Here is a 17,491-nt window from a genome sequence, read left to right as displayed (position 1 = left end):
TATTTCCAACCCGTTCTGCTGTGCTGCTATCAGGGGCACTCAGACTTTCGGAGGGCTGTTCATCTAGAGGTTTAGATTTAAGTGGGCGTTGATAGTTTCCTTTTCTTTTTCTCCTTCCTTCCTTCCTTCCCTCCCTTTCTTCCGTTCTCTTTTCTTCCTCCCTCTCTTCTTTCCTCCCTTCCCTCCTTCCCTTCTTTCTCTTCCTCCCTCCCTCCCTTCTTTCTCTTCCTCCCTCCCTCCCTTCCTTCCTGTCTTTCCCTCTTCCTTTATTGTGTATGCTAGTACTAGGACTTGAACACAGTGCCTTGAGCTCTTCCTTAGCTTCTCTGGTCAAGGCTGGTGCTCTACCACTTGAGCCACACCATATTCTGCAAGTTTGTTAGTTAACTGGAGGCAAGAGTCTCTGAAATTTATCTGTCTGGGCTGTCTTCAAGCTTCCATTCTCAGCCTCCTGAATAGCTAGGACTACAGGCGTCAGCCACCAGCATCCAGCAAGTTTTCATTTTTTTTTTTCTTTTTGGATCCAGTCATGGGGCCTGAACTCTGGGCCTGGGCACTGTCCCTCAGCTCTTCAGCTCAAGGCTAGGGCTCTACCATTTGAGCCACAGTGCCACTTCCGGCTTTTTTCTTTTTGCTTATGTGGTGCTGAGGAATCGAACCCAGGGCCTCTGGCATGCAAGGCATACGCTCTACCACTGAGCCACCTTCCCAGCCCGCAAGTTTTCATTTTTATGGAGTGGTTTTTTTCTTTTCTAGCAGAGTCTCTCTTGGGTGACCAGCTGCAGTTGGCCTGGGACCACCTTTGGGGAAGCCACTGGATAGTGTCAGAACTTTTCTGGGACGGACTCATCCTGCTCATGGAAGGCTCTTGCCCCTCAACTCTAATTCCATTCCCCCCTTTGGCCCCCAGTAATTCAATCTTCCTCCCTGGGCCCTCTAACTCCACAGCAAATTCCCAATCAGCTGTCCTAGGGTCTAAAAATACCCTCCTGCCCCCCAGACAGCTGAGGGGCTCAGGCTATTTTCTGAGTTTGCCGTTAACTGCCACAAGGCTCACAGCCTTACTTGGCTGCTTGGGCTTTAGTCAGCTTACAGCAGCTTTAGCACTGAATAGTTCAAGTGTCTAATTCCTAAAAAACCAGTGGTTAGGTATGTGCCTGTCGGGGGTGGTAAGTAACTTACCCTTTTTGGTATTGTTCTAGAGTGGATCCTGGTTAAAATCATTCTGGAAACTTCGGCCTGGTTCCAGACACATAGAAAATACTTTTATGCCAGCTGGACAGGTCCCTGTAGCATCTGCCTCTCTATCAGGGTGGCTCAGATCTTTAAGGTTTATAAATACTAAGCAGGTGCTCTAATGCCTAGCAACACCCCAGCCCCATGCTCTCCAGGTCTCAGGCCTGATTCAGGCCCCTGTAAAGGCTCAAGTTTCCCAGGCCCCCCATTTGGTGGTGGTGGGGGGAGGTGGGGAGAATTGAGCTGCAGGAAGGCTATGCTAGCCCTGGATGGTAAGAGTGGCCTGGAGGTGCATGGACAGGGGACTCTTCCTTATGATGTAAGGGGCTTTCTTCTTCCCAGAGCATCAGAAACCCAGGAATGCTTCAGAAATGTCAGTTAGAACTGGGTGCTGGTGGCTCACGCCTGTAATCCTAGTTACTTAGGAGGCTGAAATCTGAGGATCACGGTTCAAAACCAGCCCAGGCAGGAAAATCTGTGAGATTCTTATCTCCAATAAACCACTAGAAAACTGGAAATAGTGCTGTGGCTCAAATGGTAGAGCACTCACCTTGAGCTGAAAAGCACCCAGGCCCAGAGTTCAAGCCCCACAACTGACACACACACACACACACACACACACACACACACACACACACACACGAATTTCTGCACAAGTCACAATGGTAAGAAAACTTGGTCCTGGGGCTTGAGCTCTTCAGCTCAAGGCGAGTGCTCTACCACTTGAGCCATGCACCACTTCTGGTTTCCTGTGATTAATTGAAGATAAGAGTGTAGGGGCTGGGAAGGTGGCTCAGTGGTAGAGTGCTTGCCTTGCATGCATGAGGCCCTAGGTTCAATTCCTCAGCACCAACTAAGCAGAAAAAGCTGGAAGTGGTGCTGTGGCTCAAGTGGTAGAGCACTAGCCTTGAGCTGAAGAGCTGAGGGACAGGGCCCAGGCCCAGAGTTCAAGCCCCATGACTGACAAAAAAAAAAAAAAATGGTCTTACAGACTTTCCTTGCCCAGGCTGGCTTTGAACCATGATCCTCAGATCTTAACCTCCCGAGTAGCTAGGATTACAGGCGTGAGCCACTGGTACCCAGCCTTTGGTGGAGCTTTATTGAGTAAGCAAGCAGGCAAGCAGAAAGGCAGGGGCACACTAACAGAGTGTGGGTACTCTCAAAGGGACACACACACACACACACACACACACACACACACACACACAGTTCCTTGGCTGTTAAGGGTATTTATATGGTAAAGGCAGGGGTTCTGACATTAAAGTTCTGCAAAGATAGGTATTTTATCTTTGCTCTAATTACTCCTGATGTTACACTGTCTGAGTTTCTGGATGTTTGGGGACATTTCTTCCAGGTAAGAATGCATCTTGCCATAAAACAGATGCTTATCCTTGAGATAAGGATGGCATCCTGTTGTTTACATTTTGGGTAGGAGGTTGCTTAGTTTTGGGAGAGCATTTCTCTCAGGAAGGCATACATCCTGCCAGGTGAATGGTAATTCTTTGGGTGAGACAGGCATCCCTCAGGAAGAAATGCATCTTGGTGTCTCTCTTTGAAGCAAAGATAATGTTTCTGTGTTTCTAAATACCATGTTTCTGAGTTGCCTTCACCAGGCCTCATTTTCCTCAAGTTATCCTACCCCATATTCTCTTAAATGACTTTGGTTCCTTAATCTTTTTTGTTGTTGTTGCTGTTGGTCTGGGTTTGGGTGCTGGCCCTGTGCTCTTCAGCTCAAGGCGAGTGCTTTACCACTTGAGCCACAGCACCACTTCCTAGTCCCTTAATCTTAAGGGAAGTAGATGAATAGATATCTCCTGTATTTGCCTTAAGGTTAACTTTTTGCATATCTGGCAGTCATTTGCCATAACTCATTTTCCATAGTCTACCTTGCCTCATGATGACGACTTTTCTTCTTTCTGGACTTACAATTCACCTCTGAAAGGAGCAGAAAGCATGTAGGGATGGTCAGGATCTTTTCTAGTTTTACCACTTTTTTTTTGTGGTACTGAAGGTTTTATTCAGCCTTATGCTTGCCAGGAAAGTGCTGTGTAGCTTGAGCTACACCCCTAGCCATTTTGGATTTAGTTATTTTAGGGGACCAGCCTGGATGCTGATCCTTCTATTTATGCTTCTCCTGTAGTTGGGATGAGAGGTGCATATCACCACAGCTACTGACAAGATGGGATCTGGCTAACTTTTTGCCTCATCTGGCCTCAAACTGGGTTCCTTCCAGTCTTCACTTCCTGAGTAGCAGGGATTACAGATATAAGCTACTATATCTAGCATTTTTATAATTTTTTTTTTTGTGCTGGTATTCAGGGTTTGGTGCTGTCTTAGTTTTTTTCGCTCAAGGCTAGCACTATACCACTTAAGCCATAGTTCTACATCAGGCTTTTGAGTGATCAGTTGGAGGTAAAAATCTCATACACATTCCTGCCTTGGCTGCCTCTGAACCAGAATCCTCAGCCTCCTGAGTAGATAGGATTACAAGTGTGAGTCATTAGTGCCCAGACTAATAATTCTGAAACAGAAGCTTGGCCTCGTGAGCATGGGCTGATCACAGGCCCTTTTCAGTCCCCTGGTTTCAGGGCAGCAGGAAGCTCAGAATTTGGAGAAGTGGGTCTCCATAGCCCCAAAGATCATCCTTCAGCCTGAGTTGAAACCGTTTCCTGTTTTCCATTTGCTGGTGAGAAACTCCTACTGCATTGTCCAGCAACCTCCTCTGCTTTCTCCAGCATTGTATTTGCAGCACTGAACAAGGGTCCGGAGCAGAAGGGTACAACACTTGTGAATGAACAGGCTTTTGAAGGACCCAAAGGTTTGCTCCTAGTCCACTACACCTTCATGGGTGGGTGGGAGTACTACATTCCTTCCTTCCCTCTTCACCTCCAATCTTTTTTTTTTTTTGGTCAGTCGTGGGGCTTGAACTCTAGGCCTGGGCACTGTCCCTCAGCTCTTCAGCTCAAGGCTAGCGCTCTACCACTTGAGTAACAGTGCCACTTCTGGCTTTTTATATTTATGTGGTGCTGAGGGATCGAACCCAGGGCCTCATGCATGTGAGGCAAGTGCTCTACCACTCAGCCACCTTCCCAGACCCTTCACCTCTAATCTTACCCTCCACAAAGGACTGCCATTTTTCACAGAGATCCTGTGAAGTTTGTCTTATGTTGGGTGATACTGGGGTTTGAAGTCAGGGCCTATACTTGCTAGGCAAGCACTCTTCTACTTGTCATGCCTCCAGCTCCACTATCCTGCACCAAGAGCTATGGCTGGTGAGTTTGACCCCTTTCTTGTATGCTTGGCAGATAATAGGACTGCAAATGTTCTCCATTCTCTCAGGGGTCTGTGGGTCCCTGGGAGCTTCTGTCTTAGCCATAGAAAGCCAAGGTGGTCCCTGGGATAAAGGCTTTAAGTTGGCTCTCAACCTCTTTCCTGGAGTCTTTCCTTTCTTTTCTGCCCACAAGAAAGGAACTGGTGAGCCATTTCCAGGCTGGGTCTGGGAAAGCAGGCCATGTGAGCATGTTGGCTGATTGTGACTTGGAGCTCCCTGGCCCTGCTCCATGAATGCTTAGGACAGAGCCATAGCTCCAGCTCAGAACTGAGGACCTAGAATACCCACCCTGGGTCTATGGCATACCTTCCTTAGGGAATCAGGGAGGGGATGGTTATCAGGGGTAAGTTTTCTGCTTTGTCTTCTGGCTCAATATAAGTTGTAATGCTACCATGACAACCCATGCCATCTTCATTGCAAACCAAGATCAGCTAGAAGCCAGTGGCTCACTCCTGTAATGCTAATTCCTTAGGAAGTTGAGATTGACGACAATGGCTCAAAACCAGCCTGAGCAGACAAATCTGAGACTCTTATCTCCAATTAACAAGCAAAAAGCTGGAAGTAAAGGTGTGTGGTTCAACTGGTAGAGTGCCAGCTTTGAACAAAAAAGCCAAGTGAGAGTACAATGCCTTAAGTTCAAGCCTCAGTACTGCCCAACAAAACAAAACAAAACGATGCTAATACTGACGTCACTGGACTTGGGGGCAGGGCATGGCCCACTTTGTAGGAGGCTGACACTGTGGTGCTCTCCAATTCCCTTTCCACCCCTTCCTCTAAGTCCACCAGGATATGTTAACCAATCAGTTTAAGCTTTTCCTATGTGTCAGTGATTGGTCTGGTATTTGAGTCCCAAGCCAATCAGCAGAAGGCATTTCCCTAGCCACAGGAATTGGTTCAGGGTGGTCCCATTGGCTTAAGGCCTGGAATTTGGTTCTGTGGTTTCAGGAAGACTTCTCACCTGGGGAGCTATGACAGCCATCTTCAGCTGTGTGCAACAGCTGGGGGACTGCACAGTACTCTGGATTTTTAAGTCATGATAACCAGTAACATCTTTATCATCTAAGGTAATCTGAAGTTCTGGTTTGCTTCTACATGGACTGAGAGCCATCTTTCTGATGTGCCAGTCTGGCGACTTCTGTAATGACCAACAGATACATGCCACACATGCTCTAAAGACTCCATTTCTTGCCAGGCGCCTGGAGCTCCTGCCTGTGATTCTAGCTTCTCAGGAGGCTGAGATCTGAAGATCATGATTCTAAGCCAGCCAGGGCAGAAAAATTCATGAGACTCATCTCCAATTAACCAGCAAAAGTCTGGAAATGGAATTATGACTCCAGTGGAGAGCACCAGCCTTGATTGGAAAAACCCACGTGGATGCTTAAAGCCCTGAGTTTGAGCCCTAATACTGACACAAAAACAAAATAAAAAAAGAAATAGATTATTTCTTCACTGCCATTACCATTGCCCTGACATGAAGAAAACAGATTCCCAGTCAGTTTGGGGACCCACTGGTTCCTCATTGAACTCAGTTAATTTTAAGGGACGCTACAGATTTCAGCTGTTCTGCGAACTCACCAGATGTTCATTCAGTAAATTAATTCCTTGTGCTAGGCTTTTCTCTCCACCTTTGCAAAGAGGGAAGTAGCTAAATGACCTCTGAGATGTTTTTGTCAAATGCTGCAACAGTAATTTTCTTCTGCTCTAAACCTGACTTAGCAACTCTGGGTGGGCCCCCTCCCGCTATCTGGAGGTAGCGTTTTGCCCATCAGCCATACCTGCTGGGTACCTAGGTTTCATTCCTTCATGAGTTTCCTTCTTCCAATTGTTTTCCTTTTCCCACTGGCTTCCAGGAAGCTTACAAGTACACTGATGGCAATGTGGGGTAAATGTCCTTTCTCCAGGTTCTAACAGTCATCTCCCCCAACTGAAGACAACAGGAAATTCTTTTTTTTTTTTTTTAGAGGGGGGGTTCCGTTCGTGGAGTCTAAACTCTGGGCCTGGGTGCTGTCCCTCAGCTCTTCAGCTCAAGGCTAGCACTCTACCACTTGAGCCACAGCGCCACTTCTGGCTTTTTCTGTTTATGTGGTGTTGAGGAATCGAACCCAGGGCCTCGAGCATGCAAGGCAAGTGCTCTACCACTGAGCCACCTTCCCAGACCCGATGACAGGAAATTCTTAACAAGGTACTTCATCTCTAACAAAGCCACAGCCATGGGCTTGTCTCAGGTTTAGGTGTTTTGATTTTCCCTTCTATTCGGTAGCTATCTGGTGGTAAATGTTTCATTATAGATTGTGCATTTTGAGAGTGAGTACTATAAAACTTCAAAGAAGCTAGTACCGGAGTTCTCTGGCTTATATCCCCTCCCAGTCATCCTGGCTCCAAGTTAGGAAACCAAGTCAGAAGCAGCTTGGGAAGATGGATTTATTTCTGTTAAAAAATAAATAAATAAAATGAGTAGACTCGCATGAATTCCTTCTCTTTCCTTACTCTCTCCCTTAAAAAGCAACTCAAATGAGAATCCTTAAGCCAGACAGGCAGATAGCAGGTCACCTGGACCTGCCCTGGAAGGAAAGATGCTCAATTCACAAAAGGTCACAAAGAGCAGCTGGTCCTTGTGGGCTAGTGTGGCTTAGGCAGGCCTGGGCTGCCCTAGGGAATGATCCATCTTCATGGTGGGGCAGAAGTTCCCGGGTTCTCCCTGGAGCTCTCACAGTTCAGTCTTGACCTTGTGCATTAAATCCTTCTGGTCAATCTTGTCCAGGTCCTGGTACCAGCGATTGTAAGCCAGCAGGGCCACGTTTTTGGCTGCTACAGCCATCACCTCCACAGAGCTGGCTGCCCACTCCAGGGCATTGAGATAGAAGAGTTGGTCATGGAGCGCAAACTTCGGGAAGCTGCTGCGAGAGCCATAGAGGGGGTGGGCCTGCCACTCGGCTGTCTGGACTGAGTAATAGGAACGAAAGAGGGTCTTCAGCTGGGTCCGAAAGAGGGGTTCGGGGGACTGGACTCGCCAGACGGCTGCCTCTTGTGGCTGCTTCCGCCGGAAGTTGGCTGAGATGTTGACAGGACAGATGTTGTCCAGAGTGCAGAAGAAATTGGGGAAATCTGTGGTAAGGATGTTGGCGAAGGGGAAAAGCTTAGGGTCAGGGAAACCGAAGTAGGAAGAGTTGAGATAGCCATGGACCAGGGAGACGACGGAGGACTGGAAAGAACCCTGGGCGTCATCAATGGGCGGGCTGAAGCCTTCAAAGGTGAAGTTGCTGCTGCTGTTGTCCAGGTGCAGGGGCGTGGCGATGACTACAATGTCATAGAAGTCGGAGCCGTTGCCCATCTCACTCTCATACCGCACTTGGTACAGGGCTTTCCCCTCTGGAAAGAGAAAGCAGAAAAGTCAACTTGTCCCTTGGCTTCTACCTGTTGACTTCCTCCCTGGGACCCAACCAGGATGCAGTTAGATGTCCAGATGGCAGTCCCTGTCTCCATATTGGTATGGCTACAGGGCAAGCACTGGACTAGGTGTCAGGAGGTGCAAGTTCTTCTGTTTCTGCTGCTGATTGGTTGGAGGAGCATGGGCCAAGCTCTTAATCATTGGTCAAAGGATCTGAATTTATGGAAGACTTAGTTCTGCGTTGACAACTGAATCGGGCCTGCAGTGCCCTCTAGTGTCAACAGGGCTTCACACTGTTGTTTCAAAATACTGAAGCAGAGCATGGATCAGGGTAGAGGCAGGGAAGAGGCTGTAAGGAGGTCTGACTATGAACGACGTGGCCACCCTTGTGGCCCTGTCCACTCACCAGTGCTATGCAAGGCCACAGAGGTCACCGTGGCATGAATCACGTTGGCTTTGGTGAGCTTCAGCAAACCGGAACACACCAGCTTGTTGCCCCCTTCTACTGACCACAAGCTGCCTTGGGCCCCAGCTAGTGACATGGCTCCTGGGAAAAGCAAGAAGGTGGCTGGTGGGTTATCAAACCAGCAGGAAGTGTGGCTGGAGAGCCCAGCATGTTCTCCCCAGGCCCTGGCAGGGAGGGCAAGAGGGACACCGAGCACACAGATAAATACAACCGAGTCCACAATACCATGAGTGGCCAAGCCAATGCTCCGTTAAAGAGCTGGGTGTATGATTCTGTTTACAGGATGTCCCAGAATGAGCATGTCCACAAGCACAGACATCCGGGGCTGGGAGCAGTGGGGAGGTGAGCACTAGAGGATAGGGGTTTCTTTTAGGAGTGATGAAAATGTCCCCCAAGTTGCAGTAGTAGCATAAGTGAATGTATTAAAAAACACAAAACCTTGGGCTTTATTTTTTTGTGTTGTTCTTGGGACTTGAGCTCAGGGCCTAGGCACTGTTTCTTAGCTTTTTCACTCAGCTTTTTCCACAGCTTCACTTTCATCTTTTTGGTCCTCAATCAAAGATAGGAATCTCACGTGCTTCTTCTGCCTGGGCTGGCTTTCAACTGTGGTCCCTCAGCTCTAAGCCTCTTGAGTAGCTAGGATTACAGGAGTGCGCCACCAGTGCTCAGTCTGAACTGTGCTCTTTAAATGGGAGAATGCTATGCTGTGTGGATTTTATTTCAGCACACGCGTGCTATGGAGGATATACATGAGATGCTGGAAAAGCAAGCAGTGTAGCCACAAGGTGGGGATGCCGAGGCAGGCTCTGAAGGCCTGGAAGGAACGAGAGGAAAGTATCTCAAGCACACAGGAGGTGCTGGTCAATGCACACCCTCTCGGTTGTTAAGTAATAGTACACCATATGGTGCGAGCACCTTTTGAGATGTATCAGTGGACTCAAGTGTGAGTCACGCCCTTGGGAAGGCTGCGTGCTCTGCTGCTGAGGCTGGTGTGAGCAGAGGTGGGCTCCACACAAGCCCACCCACTCCAGTCACGAGCTAGGAAGACAAGGTGAGACACAGATGAACATCCGGAAATTCAGGTGCAACACACTGCCAACTTGGGCGGATGCCAGAATAAAAAGAATGGGCGTGACTAAGTGCTAAGTAATGTCATGAGCTGGACAGATGTGTTATTATGGCGACCTCAGCTCATTCTGGGAGCTCAGGCAGAGGGAGAGCAGGCAGGCAGGGGGAGGGCTGCATGCTCACCGGCAAAGGCGGGCATTGCTGCTGACTGGCCATAGCTGGCCCGCAGGACTGCCGAGACGACGTCATCGATAAAGCGCTGGGTAACACCCACTTGGAGCAGGGACTCAGCCACGGAGCGCTGGGTCATGTTGATGAAGGCAGACTCTCCTAGTGAATACAGTAGCTCCTCCACACCTGAGAAGGCATAGCCGTGGGCCTGGTACTTGTAGATCCTAGGAGATACAGGGAGCCGCACTCCTGTGAACAAAAGCTTTTGGGCAGGCCACCAGTCATGGGGTCCTACTGGGACCTCTTGTACATGTAGGGTATGAGAGAGGCTGCTCTGTGGGTGGTGGTGGGCCTGTTCCCACATGGACAGCACTGGAATGGGAGCAGACACTTCAGTACCCCCAAAGACCTAGCTTTCCATCAGAGCTCTGCCAACAGCCAATTGCATCACCTGTGTTGGTAAATGAGTGGCCCTGAGTGGCCTGGGGCCTACAGATAGGTTTTGATTGGCTAGATAAACAGGTGGCAAACAGTGAGAAGACAGGAGGCCCCACCCCAAAATAGACCTGGGTTGCCAGTGTGCAGCCTGAACTGTGGCAGGGGTAGCTACATGTGGGCATCCTCACAAGGTTGCCTCTCTCTTGCTCTTGCTCTTTGGGTCAGCCTACTTCCCCCAGTTCCCTGTTCTTTTGCACTCAGCCATTTCATTTATTCACAGCTTGCTTCTGCCCACAGGTGCCAGAGGGTGTGACCTACGCTTTCCTCTGCTTAGCGGAGGGAAAGACCGAAGGCCCTGCCCCACACAAGGCTGTTCCTCAGGGTGGGGGCTTCTTCTAAGCCTGCACTGAATCATGCACTTTCTTGTTTTCTTTTTCTTTCCTGTGCTGGTCTTGAGGCTTGAACTCAGGGCAAGAGTGCTGAGCTTTTTTTTTTTTTTTCTTTCTCAAGACTAGCACTCTATCACTAGAGCCACAGTTCCATCTCTGGCTTTTTGGTAGTTAACTGGAGATAAGTATGTCGTGGACTTTCCTTTCCAGGCTGGATTGAACTGTGATTCTCAGATCTCAGGCACCTGAGCAGCTAGCATTACAGGTGTGAGCCACCAATGCCCAGCTTTAAAAAAAAAATATTTGTTTTCACTTAGTAGTTGTACAAAGGGGTTTCAATTTCAGATGTCAGGTTATAAAGACTATGCATCTGGCTCTTGTGTTTTAAAGGGAAGCAGGTTCCTTCCCAAACTCCTGCCCCCATCCTCCCAGGCAGGTCCTACCTCATGAACTTCTCCATGACCTCCTCCACCCACATCTGCAGCCTCAGGAAGCTGATGCCGTAGTGCCACCAGAGGCGGAAGAGGTTCAGCAGGTACCAGTCCGTCTCCTCCAGCACAAAATGCTCCCCACCAAAGATGGCGCTCCTGCCCACCACTTCCCGCCGCTGCCTCAGCCCTGCGGAGAACAGCACTCCTCAGCCCCCTTCAGAGCCCTCTCAAGAGGACTCACAGTGCCTGCAGCTTCAAATCAGGATCCTCCTGATGAAACTCAGGCTCCAAGATCAGAGGAAAACAATCATAGCCCATTCTATCTGTCCAGCACGCCACAGTTTACAGAGCACTGGACTTGTAAGCAGGTATTGGCAGTGATCTATTCACCCTCCCCTCTCTGCATGGAATAATTGCACAGTGGACTTGAGATCACTCTATATCTAGCTACAACGGACCTTCCCATTCTGGCAGCTGAACAGACTATAAAGGATGGGTAGAAAAGACATAAGGCAATTACCAACAATGCTGGAACAAATAAGGTTGGACGTATTCCCTTTGTGCACCTGCAAAACCACCTGCAGGTTCACTTCTGGGAAGTGGAATCTCTGCAGCTAGCAACAAGTGTGTGGTTTTGACAGATGCTGCTGGGTTTACATCACAGCTCTCTCCGTGTGTGGTTTTACCTGAGCTTGCTTTCTTAGGGGAGGATGTAGGTGTGATCTCACCTAGGAGGTTACCAGGTACTTTGTAGGCACCAGCATAGGGATATTGGTAATGTTCACAATGATTAAGAGACAGCCAATTGAAAGGGAAAGAAACTAGCCTGGGAGTCAAAACCTGAGTTCTAATCCCGGCTCTGCAACTAACTCACTGTGCAACCTCAGGCAAGTTCCTTCCCCTCTCTGGTCTCAGCTGCTCCATCTGTAAAATGAGATTGATCTATATGACCATAGAGCCTTGAAGATCAGGACAATCTGGTGGCTGCTGCCAGCACTAGGGCACTGGGCACTGGAGCCCCAGGAACACACTCACCCAGCAGCTTGACGAAGTCCTGCATGTGCAGACTCAGCGAGTGGAAGGAGGCCGCTCCACTCTCGTAGTGCTGCTTGTTGACTGAGATGGTGGCCAGGCGGCCGCCCACAGCCCCCTTCTCGTACACATCGATCTGCACCCGGGGTCCAAAATGCTGCTGGAGGAAATGGGCTACGGCAGAGCCCCCGATCCCGGCCCCAACCACAGCTGTGAGCAGGCCCGGGAGGCAGGGAAGGGGACAGCAGAGGAGTTAGAATCTGCCAGTTGCCTTCACAGGCTTATGACATTTCAAAGAGAATTGAATTTCACAGGAGAACTGTAGCTAATAAGCAAAGACAAACCTGAAAACTGCCACCTACATTCACCCTCAGTTTATAAAGGAAAGGATCCTTTGGCAGCAAGAAGAGCAGGAAAGAATCTCAAAACCCAAAGCGACCATTTAAAGAGAATGCATTCAGTTTTACACAGAATTCTATAGCTTGTAGGCCAGATACAAATTGGTGCTTGTTTTGGCAAACCATGTTCTTTTTATTTTTGTTGCGTTGGGTCTGAACTCAGGGCTCGAGCTTGTTAGGCAGGTGCTCTATCATTTGAATCAGGCCTCAGCTTCAAGTTTGTTTTTTTTTTTTTTTGGTTGGTTGTGGGGCTTGAACTCAAGGCCTGGGTGCTGTCTCTGAGCTCTTTTGCTCAAGGCTAGTGCTCTACCATTTTGAGCCACAGCTCCACTTCCGGTTTTTGAGTGGTTAATTGGAGGTAAGAGTCTCACAGAAACTGTTCTGCATGGGCTGGCTTTGAACCGTGATCCTGATTTCAACCTCCTGAGTAGCTAGGATTATAGGCCTGAGCCACTGGTGCCCAGCCAGGCTTAAGTTTTAGAATATTCTTTTTTGTTTTGGTTGTGGGGCTTGAACTCTGGGCCTGGGAGCTGTCCCTCAGCTCTTCAGCTCAAGGCTAGTGCTCTACCACTTAAGACACAGCACCATTTCCGAGGCTTAAGTTTTATAGGCACTTTTTTTTTTTTGGGACAACCTTGCAGTTTTGCAAGGCTAGTTTGGAACTCCTGAGCTCAAGCAATCCTCTTGTATCAGCTTCCCATAACTACATCTGGCAATAAAGTTTTATTAAAACAAAACCAACCTTTCTTTCTTATAGTCTATAGTATCTTTCATGTTAGGCAGAGTTGACTGCAACAGAGAACAAACTAAACTATTCACTCTCTGACCTTTTACAGAAAAAGTCTGCCAAACTCTAGTCTAAGTCCAACCTACCACCTGACACTTAAGTCATTTTTATGTGTTTGTCAAGACTAGAATGTACCCTGAGATGGGCTGCTTGTGGCCTTATAGGGTGCCTGATTTCAGTTTGGACTTATGTGACAACTTCTGCTTAAGGTCTTCTGTGTTACTTTTCGTGCAACTCTTCCCGCCTTCCTGTTCCTTACACATTTGGTTCATTTGCAGACAGTATTCCATCCAAATCACTGATAAAAACAGTTCCTGACAGAGCTCTGAGAAGCAATGAGAAGAACCACTGTCTAGACAAGACAGATACTAATCACAAAATACTTCTGAGAAGAGTACACCAGCTACAAAGCTACTGGACTGAATTTCACCATGCCCATGATTTTGTCTTCCATGCATAGGAAACACTGCCTTCCTGCCATCTGACAGCCTCACAATCCTATCCATAGAAAATGAGAGAAATCTCATACTGTCTATCTTTCCTGGATCCACACTGGACCCTGGAGCACCAGATACTGTTAAGAAGTGGCAGACACACCAGGTGTCAGGGGCTCACACCTGTAATCCTAGCTACTCAGGAGGCTGATATCTGAGGATGGGTATGAAGCCAGTCCAGCCAGGCAGAAAATTCTGTGACTACTGTCTCCAATTAACCACTAAAAAGCCAGAAGTGAAAAAGCCTTGGGTGAAAAATCTCAGGGATAGAGTCCAAATCCTGAGTTCAAGTCTCAGTACCAGAGTGCACGCACAGTATATTTGCTCGTGTGCATGTGTGCACACATGTAGCAGACTATCTTGTGAGACTCAAGGCTCATCCTAAGTGGCCTCCTTGCTTCCTTCCCCATACTCCAGCTCCTCATCTGGCCAGCTGTCTTTCTGTGTGGCACCTGCCCACCTTCTTTCTCATTGAACCTTGGCCTGAGCCACTCCTCTGGTCAGGGATGTTGTCTGTGACCCTCTTGGACTTTCACCATCACCTTTAGGGCCAGCAAGGTGTTCCTTGCATATTCATTCAAGCAGCACACTGTGCTTACACCTGGTCTACCCACTGTTAGGTCAAATGATCTGTTTAAGGACTGAGGGAGGAGGGGTTCCCATGTTCTCAGATGTTGGCAGGCAATGGAGTCCAGACTATTTGCTGCATGTTGAAAGAACAACCACTCTTCTTCCTCAGGATTTACAGAGCCACTTGAAGAGTACCTTCTTTCTCAACCACTCTGCTCTTTACTATATTAGCAAAGACAGTCCCATTTTCTCCAGAGGAACTGGCATTTTAAGGGGCCTAGAAATCACCCCAGGGATATAGAGAAGCCATTGTCATGGTGACCAGCTCATTCAACACTGATACCCACCCTATTTTAGGGCAGATAACAGAGTGCACCAGGGCTCAAAGATGAACCAAACAGGAGCTTCTATCTTCAGGAGCTCAGGCAGTCAAGTGAGCCCATACACAAATCAGATTCATACACAGTCAGCTAGCTATGACAATGTGACAAACTAGGTCAATAGGGTTTCAGGGAATCCCGAGGAGGAAGGAATGGATTCTGCTAGAGTGTGGGGACACAGCTTCCTAGAGGAAAAAACATTTGATCAGAACCAAGAGGACAATCAGCTGTGCCAATGAGAGGAGCCACCCACTCAGCGGAGCGCACAGTAGGAGCACAGGGTACATAACTGCACAGGTGGGCTTAAAGTGTTCTTAAGGACACTCTGAGGCATTCAGATTGCAGATGAGGAGTCCAGAGATTATGCTAGCCTAACAGGAAGCTTCTCATTATGCTCTGAGTAGAGCCCAAATACCAAGAGTGGACAGCATCTCCTGCCAGAGGGCTAAAAACAAAAGAATCAGGGAGGTTTAAGGGCAACTCGGCCTTGCATGATCGACTAGACAAGACAGCAAAGGGGGTGAGGCCAGCTGGAGAAAGGCAGGCACCAAGCACCGCATGTCAATTCAGTTCTGTTGTTGGAGGCCCTGATTCTTCTCCAAAGATCAGTGGGCAATATCCTGCCCATTCCCAGGACAGCTCTCTCTATGCTCCTTGCCACAGCCTGTCTAATTCACCCTCATCCTTTCAAAATCTACCATCTCTTTTCCCTCCAGCTCTCAGGATTCTCCTACGAACTCTCAGTCTCTCAAGATAATTTCCTGCACAGTTCAATCTGCCTTAATCCTTCACAGTCTGGTGTAATTTTCTAACACAATAAATGTTAGCATTGCATTTGCCTTGACAAGTGCTCCCAAGAGACATCTCAAAGCACTCCTGCTCTCTGAACTGCAAAGGGGGCAGGTAGGTAGAGTTGGGACTTTGTCCTCCACATTAGGAACCCAGCATCTCTGCTTGTGGGAATCTTATGTGGGAAAAATTTCAAGTTAAAGCTGGGTGCTGGTGGCTCATGCCTGTAATCCTAGCTACTCAGAAAGCTGAGATATAAAGATCATAGTTCAAAGCCAGCCTGGGCAGAAAAGTCTGTGAGACTCTTCAATTAACCAGGGAAAAGCTGGAAGTGTGTGTGTGTGTGTGGGGGGGGGGGGGGGGCTTGTAGCTCAAGTGGTAGAGCACCAGACTTGAGTGAGAAAGCTAAGGAACAGAGTCCAGGCTGAGTTCAAGCCCATTCCCCAGCCCTTCCCCCTCCCACCAAAAAAAAGAAAAAAAGGAAAAAATTCTAAGTTAAAATGATAATTATTAAAAGGAGGAAAAAAATAACTAAGAACAAACATGATGTCTTGGTGCCTGCAATTTATTTTGAAGTGCATTAGAATGTTAGACGAACTCATGGGTGACTAGCAGGCGGTGGATGGGGTCGTAACAAAGCAAGTAGAATAGCAGTGAATGGCAGAGTGTAGGTGGCTGGCATATAAATGATCATTGTAAAATTCTTTCAATTTTGCTGTATGTTTGAAAATTTTTCACAAGAAAATATGCGGGAAACAAGGCAAGAAAGAAAAGGGGCGCATGTTGAGAGTTCTCCACTCTTGTCACCCAACAAATCCATATCTCTAGCAGACCTACTGATCAGCCTCGATGCAACTGTCTATCTACACTGCAAGTGCTGGCCAGGACGTTAGTCCAAACCCCATGCGGCGCCCTAGCCCGGGTGCCCCGTACTTCTCAGCGCTCAGAGCAGTCTTCTCTTGTGAGGTCCTTGCACCAGGCAGGAACTACAAGCACTACACAGCAGCAGCTCACAGCGAACGCAGCACCGTCCAGCTGTCCTGTCATCGGGCCGCCCAGAAACGGCCCCGTCCGAGCATTGGCTCCGGGACCTTCCGGCACCCCGTCCCCAGGCCTCGGTGCCCCAGGCGGCTCTCCGCAGGCCCGTGCCCCCTCCACCAGCACCGGCCCTCGCGGTCCCGCCCCAGCCCCTGGCCTGTCCTGCACCCCGCTGCTCTCCTCACCCTCGTCCTCCCCGGCCCCCCGCCGGGCGCTACGGGCTGCGCGTACCCCCCCCCCCCCCCCCCCCGTCTCCATCGCCCTTCCCGCACCGATTTTGCCGGGTGGGGCGTCTCCGCCCTCCGCGGCGGCGAAGAGCGTGGCCAGTGCAGCGAGGAGGAGCCGGGCAGCGCGAGCCATGGCGGGCGGCGGCCGGAGCAGCACGCGGCGGGGGGGAGCGGCGCCCTCGGGTTGGCGCTCCACTCCCTGTCCCGCCCTGGCGCCCCGGCCATCCGGTCTCCCAGCCTCTCATTGGCCGAGCAGCCGTCTCTCTCTACTACAGAGCCCTGATTAGCTACGCCACTCTCAGAGACGACCCTATCGCCGGCAGCATCCTCATCCCGCCTCCCAGATGCGGGCTTGTCATTGGCTGGCCTATTCTGCTCCCGTGCAGGTGCGCGCTTGGGGCCTTAGCATCAGCACCCGTGCCCGGCTGCGGGGGGGGGGGGGGGGGGGGGAGGGGGGAAGGGAGTCCTTATGTCCAAACTCGCCTTACTAGCTGTCCAGCCTTCTCGGTAGCTTATTCAGTTTCCACTGTCATAAGACCGACAGAATAACCTCCCTCTACTTTTTAAGAGCGTCGTGACAATCCTGTGAAAGACGTGAAACAGAATCTGCCAGTGCAGTAGGTAATAATAAAAAAGCTTGCAGCTTCTCCATACCTTCTTCTAACCCGCCCCCCCCCCCCCCCCCCCCCACACACACATCTTTTCTCTTCAAGAAAAGAGGTAAGCAACCATTTCCATCAGATTTCCTCTAGTAAAGCATAGTTTGGGCTGAGTTTCAGATTAGGGAAGGAAAAATCTGTATTCAGCCAGATTACGCTAAGAAACTGAAGGGGTCCAGAGAATGGTTAGGAGCTTTGT

At 49.3% G+C, this 17,491-nt stretch overlaps 1 protein-coding gene across 1 annotated transcript; it reads right to left on the bottom strand.

Annotated features, from left to right (window-relative positions):
• Positions 1-6,970: 6,970 nt before the first annotated feature.
• Pcyox1l (prenylcysteine oxidase 1 like) lies at positions 6,971-16,776 on the bottom strand. Its single transcript, XM_042692042.1, has 6 exons — positions 16,679-16,776; positions 11,954-12,160; positions 10,931-11,105; positions 9,673-9,884; positions 8,362-8,502; positions 6,971-7,936 (listed from the first exon to the last, which is right to left on the bottom strand). Exons 1-6 carry the CDS (start codon positions 16,764-16,766, stop codon positions 7,275-7,277), a joined length of 1,485 nt encoding a protein of 494 aa, XP_042547976.1. The 5' UTR covers positions 16,767-16,776; the 3' UTR covers positions 6,971-7,274.
• Between the last annotated feature and the right edge of the window lie 715 nt (positions 16,777-17,491).

The sequence above is a fragment of the Dipodomys spectabilis genome, unplaced genomic scaffold, assembly GCF_019054845.1.
Source record: "Dipodomys spectabilis isolate Male_0828 unplaced genomic scaffold, ASM1905484v1 ptg000147l, whole genome shotgun sequence".
NCBI lineage: Eukaryota > Metazoa > Chordata > Mammalia > Rodentia > Heteromyidae > Dipodomys > Dipodomys spectabilis.
The sequence above is the reverse complement of the archived record's forward strand: the minus strand, read 5'-3'. Positions and strand labels throughout refer to the sequence as shown.

What these genes read in the sequence shown, in the direction of transcription:
- Pcyox1l (XM_042692042.1), bottom strand. Translation starts at nt 16,766, where the DNA reads ATGGCTCGCGCTGCCCGGCTCCTCCTCGCTGCACTGGCCACGCTCTTC. An exon ending in CGCCCCACCCGGCAAAATCG is followed by an intron (nt 12,161 to 16,678) that starts GTGCGGGAAGGG and finishes GCCTGCTCACAG; the next exon opens with CTGTGGTTGGGGCCGGGATC. An exon ending in TGTGGCCTTGCATAGCACTG is followed by an intron (nt 7,937 to 8,361) that starts GTGAGTGGACAG and finishes TTCTCTTTCCAG; the next exon opens with AGGGGAAAGCCCTGTACCAA.